At 42.5% G+C, this 14,045-nt stretch overlaps 1 protein-coding gene across 1 annotated transcript in view; it reads left to right on the forward strand.

Moving 5' to 3' along the window:
• Positions 1–9,125, forward strand: part of LOC117490670 (protocadherin-16-like) — an 89,839-nt gene extending 80,714 nt beyond the window's left edge. The window contains exons 19-28 of the mRNA XM_034140445.1: positions 148–354; positions 462–858; positions 986–1,099; positions 1,245–1,608; positions 1,994–2,124; positions 3,161–3,447; positions 4,005–4,146; positions 4,283–4,454; positions 4,541–4,950; positions 5,060–9,125. Coding sequence (XP_033996336.1) covers positions 148–354; positions 462–858; positions 986–1,099; positions 1,245–1,608; positions 1,994–2,124; positions 3,161–3,447; positions 4,005–4,146; positions 4,283–4,454; positions 4,541–4,950; positions 5,060–7,107 — 4,272 coding nt within the window. The 3' untranslated portion in view covers positions 7,108–9,125. The remainder of the gene's footprint in view (positions 1–147; positions 355–461; positions 859–985; positions 1,100–1,244; positions 1,609–1,993; positions 2,125–3,160; positions 3,448–4,004; positions 4,147–4,282; positions 4,455–4,540; positions 4,951–5,059) is intronic.
• Positions 9,126–14,045: the final 4,920 nt, after the last annotated feature.

The raw sequence follows: 14,045 nt of genomic DNA on the forward strand, positions 1-14,045 counted from the left end.
GTATTTTACTAACACAATATTTATTTAACATTTTTAAATATCACAGTTATGGTCTATACTTTTATATCGTGGACATGCCAAAACTAAATATGTGCATAATCTTAATAGTACTCATTTAATCCTAAAAATGTATTCTTCTATCTCCAGGTGTCAGCCACAGATGCAGACGATAACCTCAATGGGAAGGTTTTGTACTTCCTTAGCCCAGAGGCGCACGGAGCATTCAGTGTGGATGAAAGCACCGGTGTTATCACCACGGCAGCACCTCTGGACCGTGAAAAGAGGGCGTCATACAGCTTCCAGGTGTTTGCAGTTGACCTTTCACCCGCTGAACCCAGAAACACCTCTGCTCAGGTAAATAAAGGGGTGGAATTTTTTTACAAATGTGTGATTTGTGAGTATTTATTTATGTTAATTACATTTTCAATAAACTTAACCCAGATGTGATTTCTTCCTTGTAGGTAACAGTCACCATCCTAGATGTCAACGACAACACTCCCTTCTTCCTCCAGGATCCGCTGGTCATCGAGGTGTCCAGCAGGCCTTCCCAGCGAGTGCTTGCCACCATGAAGGCCGAGGATAAAGACTTTGGAGCCAACGGTTCTGTGTTTTACCGTTTCGCCATGCCAGTCAAAGGCTTCAGCATCAACTCCCTGACTGGGGAGATCCAGGCCACTGAGCCACTGGGGGATCTGACCCAGGCTCAGAGGACCCTGATAGTGGAGGCCATGGACCAGGGCAGTCCAGCTCAGTCTGCACAGGGAGTGGTGGTGATTTACGTGAAGGAGGTGGAATACAACGGAATTCGCTTCTCTAGGAATGCCAGAGACGTCAGCCTACAGGAAAACGCTGTGAAAGGTCTGAAATTAATGTATCATTAAAGATAAATTCATCATCTAGGTTAATATGTCCTCCTTTATACTGAGAAAAACTCTCTGCGATCACATTTCACTAACTTTTTCTCTGCTGTACTTCATAAATTCAGGCACAACTGTGGCTCAAGCTCAGGCTCAACACCCAGATGGCACAGGTAATGATATCAGCTACACCCTTTTCAGTGGAAACAGAAGGCAGGCCTTCAGCATCACCTCTGCAACAGGTACAACTCACATAAAACACAATCATTATTCAAAGTGTTATGTCCTTTTACATTTTAATAAAGTGTAGATTTAAAAGACAAAACATATTAGTTTGTTATATCTTTTGATGGTTTTCTGATCCTCATTTTGCACTCGAATCTTCAGGTGAAATCATGGTGAAAAGTCCCAATGGGCTGGACTTTGAAGATACCCCCAGGCTCCGTCTAGTTGTGAAGGCCGAAACCTTGTCCTCCACGTCTTTCATGGCTATAAACCTGATCCTGCAGGATGTCAATGACAACCTTCCTCGCTTTCAGCTGCAGAATTACGTGGCCTACATGAGAGAAGCACAGGGATATGAAATGCCCATCATACAGGTGATGGCTGAGGATGTAGATCAGGGCCAAAATGGTCAGGTGACCTACTCCATCCAGTCTTCAGGCGTGAGCGGCCTGTTCAAGATTGACCCGATGACGGGAAGCATCACCACAGCAGCCATCATGGATCGTGAGATCTTTACCCAGACCAAGTGAGTACAGATCCACTCTCTTTGCACATTTTGTTGATGGATATATATCTGTAACCAATGTTTGAGCTGCTGCTTGAGTGTACGGCGACCTTGAAAGCCTTGAAAGGCGCCTATATCAAATAAATGAATTATTATTATTATTATTACAATAAAAGTATCTATACACAGAGCTAAATATGTACTGAAGAAAAAAAAAGAAGACATTTCATATCACATCATAATCGCTCTGGTGTCTTGTGTTTAGAAAGAGAGTCAGTACAAGCTATATTTTCATGCCATATGGATCAAAGCTGCAATTTCTAACTGTAAATCACCATCATTTGAATTAAACTTGTAAGAGACATAACATAATTTTGGACAACCTTTTTTTCACCCCCCTCCACAGGCTTGTAGTTACAGCAACTGATAGAGGAAGTCCAGGGTTGGCTGGTTCGGCCACATTGACAGTGATAATTGTTGACCAGAATGACAACAGTCCCACTATCCCTCTGCCCAAGGAAGTCCGCATCCCAGAGAGTAAGTGCTTTAAAGGTCCCATGACATGCTTTTCCGGTTATTACCCGTCCCCTTGTGTATTATGTAGCTTTTTATGCATGTAAACGTTCTGCAAAGTCACAAACCCTCAAAGTACACCCTGTAGCGAGTACAACTCTAACACAGAAAATACCTGTCTATGCTGCCCCAGAACGCCTCGTTGGAGATTTTTATTTTTCCAATTTTTTCTTCCTGGTCAGTTAGTGACGTAACGCTGCGGAGCTCCGCACACACACACTCACTCAACCTTATCTTTTCTCAGCCGTGGTGCTGCGCGGAGCTCCGTACACACACACACTTGGAGCTCAGGCTGTGAGTGTGTGTGTGTGTGCTCAGGCTGAGCTCCGCAGTGTCTCGCTGTCTCGCAGACCCCACGCAGCAACCAGGAAACGACACCAGTAATCCAGCTCACACTGTCCGCTCCTCGAGCCTCAAAGGGCGGAGCAGCGAGCCCCGCAACGTCCCGCCAACACGGCACCCAGAGCCCACGCAGCATTCTCATCTGTTTGTCATTACTGGTGTCATTTTCTGGTTGCTAACAAACGCCATTGTAACACATAAACACTGATGTCCAGCTGTAACGGTGGTTGACTAATCAGAACAGAGTGGACGAGCTGACCAATCAGAGCACAGTGGGCTCATAGGGAGGGGGGGGGGCAGGAGCTCCAACAAGGCGTGTAGGACAGAGAGTGAATACACATACTATACAGAGATGCTGTATGAGAAACCAATGTGATTTTGGAACATTGAACAATGTAAATCTATTCTAGTAGACCTCAACAATGGAATTATGATCAGTAGAAATGGCCATGTCATGGGACCTTTAATTTGTAGTCCATTTTATGTAGGTCAGTTTACAGCAAAATCTTACCATTTTAAAAACAGACAAGCCCTGTGCGAGAATCTGTACTTGTGCATCACAACTGTGCATTGGTTCAAAAACAAGGAAGAGCATACTTTAAGCCACAGTTGGTAAAATACAACTTACATGTTTTTGTTCAATCCCTTTCTCTACCAGATATGTTGATTGGCACAGAGATCACTCTTGTGACGGGTAACGACGTCGACTCCAGTCCTGCCCTCTCCTACTCCTTACAGCTGGACCCGACAGCATTAGGCAAGTTTGGGATTCACCGCTACAGTGGAGGCGTGTCACTCACTGCCCCTCTGGACTTCGAGGAGAAGACATGGTACACCCTGACTGTCAGAGCCACGGATAGCCAGCACCAAACTGAGGCCAACATAACAATACTGGTGGAGGATATTAATGACAATGCACCTGCATTCACCAACGATCTTTATCAGGTAGGAAGGCTTTTAAATCAAGACGATGTTCTGTTTTTGCCCCGGTACATGTATTCATGGTACAAAATTAGATTAGTTTCCATTGTTTACTACTTGCTGCCTGAGGAAACTGAGGAAATGCCCAGAATAATTGTGTTTATATTTCTGATTTCTTCACACCTTATAAAGTTTGATAGGCAATTAAACTCCCAAAGAAATCTTTTTTTTTTGTTATCTTAAAGAAGAAAACTGCAATTTTACACACACGGTAAAAATCCCTCATGCACATTCCCAAGGTGCACACAGTGATGGTGATAAAAGTTAACTGCAGAATGTTGCCTAGGGAAACGTTGCAGAGATCAGCTTGTTCCTTCTTTGTCTAATGAAATGACCTCAACATTACCACACAATCAGAAAAAACAGGAATTACATTATCAAATTCAATTTTTCCCTCTGTGAGTTTATTGCCCTTCGGGAATTTTATGTGCCTATGCGGTCCACTTTTAAGTTATTTGTTTATTTATTTAGGTCATTTTCTCTGATGTTCATATGTTGTTATTAATATCTTTGCACCACAGGTAACTCTTCCTGAGCACACACCACCAGGTAGTGTCGTTATCACAGTAACAGCAACTGACAGGGACTCTGGAGAAAACGGAAAGATCACATACAGAGTGACGTCATCAACCCAGGAGGGATTCTACATTGACCCTAATAACGGTATACAACCTTGCTTCCTCAATGATATCATTTAGCACCATAAATAGGTTTTTAAAAAGGTCATATGTTATTCATTACATTTTAAAGATAACTTCCCCAGCACAAAATCTTACTTTCTGTCATCCTCTGTATCCAGGAACACTGTTCATCAATCACAGAGCGGAGTTCGACCCTGAACGTCCGTCAGTCAGTATTGTTATTGAAGCTAGTGATGGAGGCTCTCCTTCACTGTCCTCCCTCACCACTGTACAGGTCCAAATATCTGACGTCAATGACAATGCTCCTGTGTTTCACCAATCAGAGTACAGGTCAGTGTACTCTCTTTTACATTCTGGATGTGTTATGATGTAACCTCAACAGCTTTTTACAAATAAATGTTTTTCTCTGCCTGCAGGGCTACAGTTTCCGAGGATACCATCCCAGGGTCAACAGTTCTGACTTTCGAAGCCTTTGACAGTGACCTTTCCCGAGAAAACTGCGGCTTTGATTTTGCTATAGCCAATGGCAATGAGGGAAATGCATTCCAGATTGAAAGCAGCGTGCGGTTCCTGGAGGGGCGGGGCTTTCAGACCGTCGGGACTCTGCTGTTGGCCGAGGGGCTCGACTTTGAAACCAAGCCCCTTTACAACCTCACTGTGGTGGTGTCGGACCGTGGTGTGCCCCAGAGGAGCTCTAATGTTGCTGCGGTGATAACCATTGGTGATGTGAATGATAACCCTCCCGTGTTTAGCCGAGCAGAATATACTGTGTCTCTGAGTGAGGGAGCTGCCGCTGGGACTGAGATCATACGACTGACCGCTACAGGTGGGCAAACGTCTACTATTATATACCCAATAATCTCGTATTTTCAATAATCCCCGCTTACTTTGTCCTCCAGTTAATTAATCATACTCTGTTGTTGTGTTTTTGCCAGACCCGGACTCAACTCCCAATGCTGAGGTCCAGTATACTATCAGTTCTGGAGATGAAGTGAACTTATTTACCATTGACCAGTGGACTGGAGCCTTGCGACTTCAGCGAGCACTCGATCGTGAGCACCAACCCACACATGTTGTCATCATCCAGGCCACAGATGGACAGGGTCACTTTGCGCTCGTTCCAGTCATTGTTGAGGTCAAAGATGTGAATGACAATCATCCGTTCTTCCCTGTGGAAGTCCTCACAGCCAGTATCAAAGAAAACCGGCCAGCAAACTCAGCTGTGACTGTTCTTCATGCCATTGACCACGACACAGGTGTTTTCGGTCAACTGAAGTACCACATTGTGGAGCGGTCTGCGGCGGGAAGAGACAGTTTCACTGTGGACCAGAACACCGGAGAAATCAAAAGCAAAATTCCCTTTGACTTTGAGAAGGTCAACTCCTATAACTTTGTAGCAGTGGCAGTAGATTCAGGAAACCACTCGGCCACTGTTACTGTACAAGTGTTTGTCACAGGTGAAGATGAGTATGACCCACTCTTCACATCCTCTGAATTCTCCTTTGAAGTCCCAGAAGGAGCTCAGAAAGGCCAAAGCATTGGGCAGATCCAGGCAAATGATGAGGATGAGGGGGTGGATGGTATTGTTCTCTATTCTCTTCCCACCAGCTCTCAGTACTTTGATGTAAACAAAACCACTGGGGTCCTTTTCTTAAAGTTGGACGGTTCAGGCAGCAGTGGTAGCAGCGGCTCAGGTCGGGGCAAACGGGAAACCAGGCTGATGACCGTAGATGTGAAAGCTCACAGTCCTCTAGATGCATCTCGCACCACTACAGCCCACGTCTCCATCGACGTCTCAAACACCAACTTCGGCCTGGCCCAAGATGTCAACATCCTGCTGATTTGCATCATTGCTGTGTCCCTCGGTTTTATCGTATTGCTTGTGATCATGGCTGTGGTGATCTTCCTTGTCAAGTCACGCAGAAAGAAAAAAGCCCAAGATGCAGGAAACAGGACTGTTGCATCAGGAACAGCTCTGCAGAAACTAGATGATTGCAACTCGAGGTCAGGAGGGGAGAGGATTTACCACCAAGCCTTGCCGGGCTATGCTGGAGATCAGGGTGGGGCTGGAGGTGGACCCTACACTAGAGGGGGCTCCCTGGATCCCTCTCACTCCAGTGGAAGAGGATCAGCAGAGGCAGCGGAGGACGATGAGATCAGGATGATAAACGAGTATCCCCGCGTTGCCTCCATCACCTCGTCCATGCAGGAGCACATCTCTGCCAGAGGACCAGACTCTGGAATTCAGCAGGACGCCGATCAGCTCTCTGATATCTCCTGTGAGCCGGCAGCTTTGGAGGGCAGCACTTGGTTCAAAGGAAAGAAACTGGGAGGCAGTATCAGTGGGACCCTGCTCTCTGGTCAACTACCAGTCTATAGGGATGAGGGAGGTGGGTACCTAGGAGCAGGACGAGGCCTCAATATTACACTCCCCAAGGATTACGCCTTCCCAGAGGATGGTAAACCTAGAGTGGATGGTTCCCTCACGGCTATTGTTGCCAGTGATGAGGAGCTACGTGGTAGCTATAACTGGGATTACCTACTCAACTGGTGCCCTCAGTTCCAGCCTCTGGCTAATGTCTTCACAGAGATCGCCAGGCTGAAAGATGAAACTGCACAGCAGACCCAGAATCCTCGTCAACCTTTCCAGCCAAAGCACAAAATGGATCCCAAACCTAGAATTGATCCTCCGCCACTCATCACATCAGTGGCTCATCCAGGGGCCATGTCAGTTCCCCCCAAGGTCCCTGGGATTGGACGGACATTCCCCCACTTGGCCTCACTCCGCAGGTCCCCTATCAGTCATGAGGGATCCATTTCATCAGCAGCGATGTCCCCGAGCTTCTCCCCTTCGCTGTCCCCTCTGGCAGCTCGATCTCCTGCTGTTTCTCCCTTTGGAGTCAACCAGGGGCCGTCAGCATCCATGATCAGCACCAGGGAGCCCTCGCTGGACCAGAGTCCAGATCGTGAGATGAGAATATGATCTAGAAACTAAAGAAATATTTAAGTCAGACAAACTGAATCCTTTTGGCTGTTCTTTTGATGGAATGAAAAAAAGCCAATGGAGGGGGCAGTTGTACTCTCATTCTCAGAAACAAAGTTTCAGCCTGAGAAAGGAGCTTAAAAATTGTTCTAGATTTTGAGGTATGTTTCAAGTGTCTGACCAAAATGAATTTTGGACAATAAACACATCCACAAAAACATACTTAACCTTCTCATGGTAGAATATGTGCATACTTTGAAGTATTTCCATTGATCCGCAGTGTCACAGGAATATACAAAATGGGAACATGTGCCTGGGTTGACAGGATGGCCCACCCTCACAACAGTGACGCAGGTCTCCATGAACTGATCGGGGTTAAGGGCTAAACTGACCTCTTCATGGGAATGTGCTCTTACTATGCCCTGCAGTCAGAGATCCCTTAGTGTGTAGATAGATACATGTGTAGTTTTCATGTCCCTCGCTGGCTGGCCAGGGAGCTAAGGACCTTGCTCCTCTCTTTGTGTCTGTGGACATTTTTACACTCCAGTATTAATCTCATCTAGTGGCTGCTTTTAAAATGGCCTCTGGACAAGTGTGTGTGAATCCCATGGACATACAAACAATGTGTGTTCACAAAAACACTGATTCATTGAACTGACAATGCATTACACAGTGGAGCAGCACTGGTGATTATGGTTTTTCACACCAATTCAGATGACAGTTGTTTTGATTTTACTTTTATTTTTATATATTTTTATATAAAATTATTATTTCAGATCCAGAAATGCCATTATTCCACATGGGAGGTTATTGTTATTGTGTATTTGCATATGTGTATATTTGTATGTATGCAGGCTACCCTATGTACTGTATGTGTCTCCTAGGTTTTAGAGACTCTTGTGATGGTTCTGATGTGAGTGAGAGGGGGATGTTGTGTTTTTAGCATTATTTATATAAAAACAGGACTTGCTGCCACATTTTGACAGTAGGAAACTAAGCACAGCTCACACTATGCTGTGTTGTTACCTTAAGAATTTTTCTTTTTTTGTCAAAATTGTAGATCATCCAAAATCCAAAACAGAAACTGTATGGAAACCTGTGATTGATCTTAATGCCTGCTTCTCCAGTAGTTCAGCACTCTATTGTGGTGTGCAGTTTTGCACGGCGGCACATTCCCTTTGTTATTCAAGGGCAACTCAACTTGCTGTTCACCTCTGTGTCTTTGACAGAAAAAGTGCTTCCTGAAATGTACACCAGTCATTAACTTAAATGCATTTTACTGTGAAGTTGTTCATCTCAGCACAACATAAATAACATGCAATGCATGGGCTGGGCTTTTCATAGGAAAGTGGAATAACTTGGAGAAATACGTGATTACGGAGTAGCACGTGATACAGACAAGTGGGAAGCAAATCCCTGAACTCATTAGCCCTGATGAATGTACAAAGATTAAGCAACCAGTGCAGTATTTATTTTCCATGTTAACTCTCAGTTCTGTGCATTTTTATTGGTATGATTCACTCTTCTGTATTGTCACCAACATGATGAGGTGTTTTCTGGTTCCATGTGTTTAACTCATCATCTGCACCCTTTCTTCTGCTCTCATTGTTCAGATCGAGTTTTACAGATCTGATTGCCGAGCACGAGGCAACAGGCTTCAAATGTGTCTTTTCATTATCTCATGCGTATTTATCCTATTTAATATTTTTGGGTATTTGCAGAGATGGGAAGACTTTTGGTTTCTTCTACCTCTGTTCTGTGTTCAACAAAACGCTGCAAAACCCCTCATGCAAATTTGGCATTGGTTTAATCAAAAACTTCACATCCAAAAAGCCTAACTCTAGCACATCATCTATCCAACTCATAATCATGCTGTAAGGACATTTTCTGTATTGGAGGACCTCCATTTGGACTTCAGTTTGAGAAGACTGTCGGGGACTGATCAGTGAAGCAATGGCAGAAAAAAAAAAGCTGTACATGTATTTAAAGCAAATAATAAATTCCTACTGATCTCTTTTGACAAACTAGAGTCAGCCTCATCTTTTTCAGAACTCATATCAAGGCTTTCAGGGAAGAACTGAAAATTAATTTAAGTTTAAAAGTCTTATCTTAGCTGGGAATGGTAACTTTGAAGCGCTGTATTTAACTGTGAGAGCTTTTACTAAAATGAAGGGAAGACTTGGCTTTGGGCAGAATCACAGCCCAAATGATGACAGCAGCAACAGACAAGAGACATACATCCAGTATGGTCACCATCTGGCTTCTGGAAAAGTACTACATGTTCAATAAACTAATCTAGTTTATTATCATTATGATATTGAATTTGGTTTTATTTGTTTAAATTCAATCCAAGGAATTACATTTAAAGGACTGATTTCCTACATTGTTCCAAGATGTTAACAACCAATACTGACAAAAAAAAACATTACATGTTACTTGTTACAACATAACATTTAAGTGTATCTTAAAAGTATGTTTTTGATCAATCATGATGCACATTAAATGACATCAAATTGACTGAGATTATCTGCACATGTAAACCCTAAATTGACAAAATGTGTACATCTTGAAAATTGCAAACCACAAACAATTTCTTACATTTGTTCCTTACAAAGGCATCTATTAATTTTCTATCATAAGATACATTCAAAGTTAGCCTTTAGAGGTATTGGAGAAAACTGAGGTCCAGCCAAGATCCAGTCAGCAGTGGATTCAGTTCTCCCAGCTCATATAAAGGCATATGATGTTGACGTAGCTGAATAATTGCAAATTGTTTATTTCATATGGAGCACAGACATGTTTGCATAGCTGCTGGGGATTTCTGCCTCATTTGGTCATCACACACAGCCGTGCAGTGTTTCTGTGTTATTGTTATGTACAGAAGGAGCTGGACATGGATTTTTGACAAGATGGTGGAGAAGGAGCCAGATCCAGAAGCTCCTGCGGAACCAGTGAGAAAGGCACAGGACGTCATGTGAAATGAAAGGTGATGATTAATTACACATTTGAATGTTGATTCTGCTAGAAAAAAGAGAGAAGAAGAACGCCCTCACTTGCGCATCCACCTCAACACACAGCTGTGTTTACAGCCTGCTGTCTCAAGACTACTTTTGCACCGTACTCCTTCACTAACTCCTCACATTTTGTAATAATCACACACACACACACAAAACTAGAGGCGACTAGTGACACACATGGCCCATAACAATTTCCCCAGCTGATATTGGCCCATTTCCAGCTGCTACAGGCACATACTTGGTAGGTTATTTAGGTAAATCTGTGAGAAATCTCTCTGGAGCAGACGTCTGTCCCCTGGAGATGCTGAAGACAAATATGAAAATTGTAGGTACGCTATAGTATTTGTGTGTTATTATGAAGTAGTTTCATGTTAATCTGTGAGACAATGGTAACCAACTGCAATACCCAATTGAGTGTCATGTATCCCATTTAGCTATTCACTATTTTCTCCTGAAGACATACTGTACAACAGATTGGATTTTATTACAAAAGCAATGTAACCTTCAATTTGTTAGAGGCATCTGTTTGACTGTTTTAGATTATGCAAAAAATATCAAAAGCCACAAAAGTCGTGTTTTGGAGAAGGGGAAGGAAGGCTATTAAGAAACTGAATTATGTAATTTAATGAATATATTTTTTCAACAAATGTCCCTTTTTTTTTTTTTACTTTCCATCTGCTAAAGACCTTGTTTTCTTTCTGTGTAACCTGCAGCTGCGCTCTCTGGGAACCAAGCCTGTAAACATCATGTTAGACGTGGCCTTCGCTGTAGTTAGTATCCAGCTGCTCTTTCATTCTGACTTTGATCAGTTCTACTTTAATAATAATGAATCACTACACTCACATTAATATGCAGCTTCCTAAACACCAAGCATGCAGCTCTTAAGTACAAAGTAACATTGGTGTATGTTCGAGACAAATGTTGATGCACTGCATTAGTTGTTGTAGTTCAATTGAAGTAATTCTTATTAAATACTGATGAAAGAAGACATGTTTTGTAGTTGGTTTATACAGTAGGTGTTTATTTTAAGAAAAGCTTAAGATAAGATAAGCCCCAAGATGAGTGTTTGTTCAATATTCTGTTGTAGCCTTTCGTGACCTTAGCCATGTAAATTCATAAAGTGAATGGAAAATGTATATAAATGATTTATGTTAGTAAGTCAAACTGATCCCATCTTTTCATGCACAGCCAAGTGCTTTCTTTATCTTACCTTCAAACGTTGTTTTTCACATACCTCAGTAGAAACTGACTAAATCTGGCATGCTTGAAGACATGGTTGCACTAACATAATCTTTTCTTATCTCCTCATAGCGTTCACACAACTTATTTGGTAACTAAATATTTAGCAGGGCATGCTACCAATGTTTCAGTTTACTTGTCACAAGGAGTCGTGTGTCTGTGAAAATAGTTGTTTAATGTATTTTTCGTGCACTGTGAGACTGAAGACTATATTAAAACTGAAGGTACGGGACTCCCATAATAGGACAAAAGCTGACACATTTTATCTGTATTAATTTTTACACATTTATTGAAGTGCAGTATGAAATAGTCAGTCTTTCCCACATAAAATGTACTAATACGTTCATGAAATCACAAGTTTCAATTGTTAGTCAGGTGATTGTTAATGAAATGTTGCATTTAACTTCATTTGAATCAAATGTAAAAATTCCATGTGAGGTAAGATAAGAGTCTCAATAAGGTATTCATTATGTGCTCTCTACTTAGAAATCCCTTTGAACAAATTCCCAGGGCTACAAACAGGTCCTGTGGAAGTTGGCTAAGGTAACTTATGCTCCAAGGTCAGGCTGGCCCCTGCAGTGAATCTGGAATCTGGTATCCCCCCCCAAGGAAATTACCATGAACACATACATCCCTACACACTGACACTCAACGGCTCTCAGCCGTCCCTCTGGTGCCAAGATCCAGTTTCTCGCTGTTTGTCAGTTGTTATCTCTGCTGGCAAAGGAAAATCTTCTTGCTCCTTCCCCTTGCTGAGTCCCTAGGGAGTGTGTGCACGCTTGTCCAGTACGCATGTGTGTTAGGATGGTTTCATGTTTTCGCACAAGTTGTATGCTTTCTTGTTTTTGGTGTGTTTTTATGTTCATACTGGCATGTAGTAAACCTCCACAAATAAGCCTTGAATTATGACTTCAAAACTTACAATGTGTTTAAAGTTGCAGAACTCTCTAAAACCACAGTGCGAAGGTAAACTGTGAATTCACAAAAAGCGAGTTTAATTTCTGCCTACCTTTTGTTCTCTTCCACTTGCGTGACCAACATGATTCATAGAGGAAAAACAGTTGCCGAGGCTCTTTGGCTCCTGGCCTCTGGTTTGCTATTTTTAGTGAGTTTTCACTTTTTTTTCTGTGGCGTCAAGCTTAGAAAAAAGTGACAGGAGAAAGGAGCCAGCTGACTCAGTGTGAGCCTGGTTCTCATTTGTGCTGACCTTGCTTTACAGGAATCCCTCACTAGTGTCACTCACACTTCACTCTGCAGGAGGAGCAGGGTGAGCTGGAGGGGAGGGGAGTGGAGATGTGAAAAGGAAAAACAAAACTCTAATTACCACAGTACTTGTTGGGATGTAATCAAAGTGTGTTACCGAGCCCAAACAACATGCTAGTGTTTGACCTCTGCTCGATGTTTATTAGTGAGTAATTACAAGAATTGGAGCAAAACATTCCAATGAGAGTTTTGGGCGGTTTAACCCTGTCTAATTGCAATTTTGACTCCACATTGTTTGTATGTTATTTAAACAATCGCATAATTAATCAAATATTTAAATGCTAAAAGTGCAGCGCAATCAGTCAGAAAAGCAATATATAAATGCATGAAAAATATAATGTGCTTTAAAAAAAATCTCATTTCCCCACAGCTCCCAAATGTGTGCAGGTGTCAAATACTTTTGTGAGAGCAAAAACATCTCAGTGTATGGTCAGTCAATCAATCTGTTGGCGTTAAGAAGGCTGGAAGTACCTCCGGCTAGGCATGAAATATAAACTACATTTTTCCAGGAACTCTTTAAAATTGTACAAATGCTAAAACTCTATAGCATTGACGTTAGCTTTCAGAACAGCATAATAATGTTGGTGTTTTAATATCGAGAATATCTAATAAACTTATCAACAATGACAAATCTCCTAACATTTTGGACATTTGTGTTTGGAAATTGTACACAACCAAGCCATCTAATGCTCAATAAACTCTTGTAGGTAACACACTTTGATAAAAGACATTATGATTCCAACGGCCCTACCACATAAGATGACAAGATTTACTGTATCATGGTGATCTTGAAATATATTACGTACATATATTTCTATCTGTCACAGTCGTTTCCAGCATCCATGTTTAGCTGACAATCTGACAAGGTTGTTGATTACTAGCTTTTTACTGACAGAGGTTTTTCCCTTTGTGTGTGATAAATATTGACTAGCCACTGGAAAACAAAAATTCAGACAGCTGAACTCCAAATAGATCAGCCTTCTGACAACACAATCCTGTGTTGAAGCCGTCCATCACTTTGACTGATTGTGAAGAATGAAGAGCAGTCACCCATTTATCCATGATCTCATTTTCAGAGCCTGAATGGGCCATTCAACCCTGCACAGATTGCGAGCTGCTAGCCAACACATTTAAGGGTGGGGTCCCTTTCTAGTTAGTATTTCTTTATTTTTATAAATGATGGGCCACGGTAACTAAGACGGTGTTCAGAGGTCATGTGGATGGCACCCAGTTGGAAAGTACACAGGAAAGGGAGGGAAGCTAAGGGAGCGTTTGCCAGTATTATTTAATCTTCCCTGTGCTCTGCAGAAGTCCTAATGGACTCCATTCCTCTCTCTGTTAACTCTCTTCTGTTTTTCTCTCTCCCTCGCTCGGTGTAGGCCACTGCGGCAGGAGAGCTGTTCGTGGTCCGACTGCCTG

This window comes from Trematomus bernacchii, unplaced genomic scaffold (genome assembly GCF_902827165.1).
Source record: "Trematomus bernacchii unplaced genomic scaffold, fTreBer1.1, whole genome shotgun sequence".
NCBI lineage: Eukaryota > Metazoa > Chordata > Actinopteri > Perciformes > Nototheniidae > Trematomus > Trematomus bernacchii.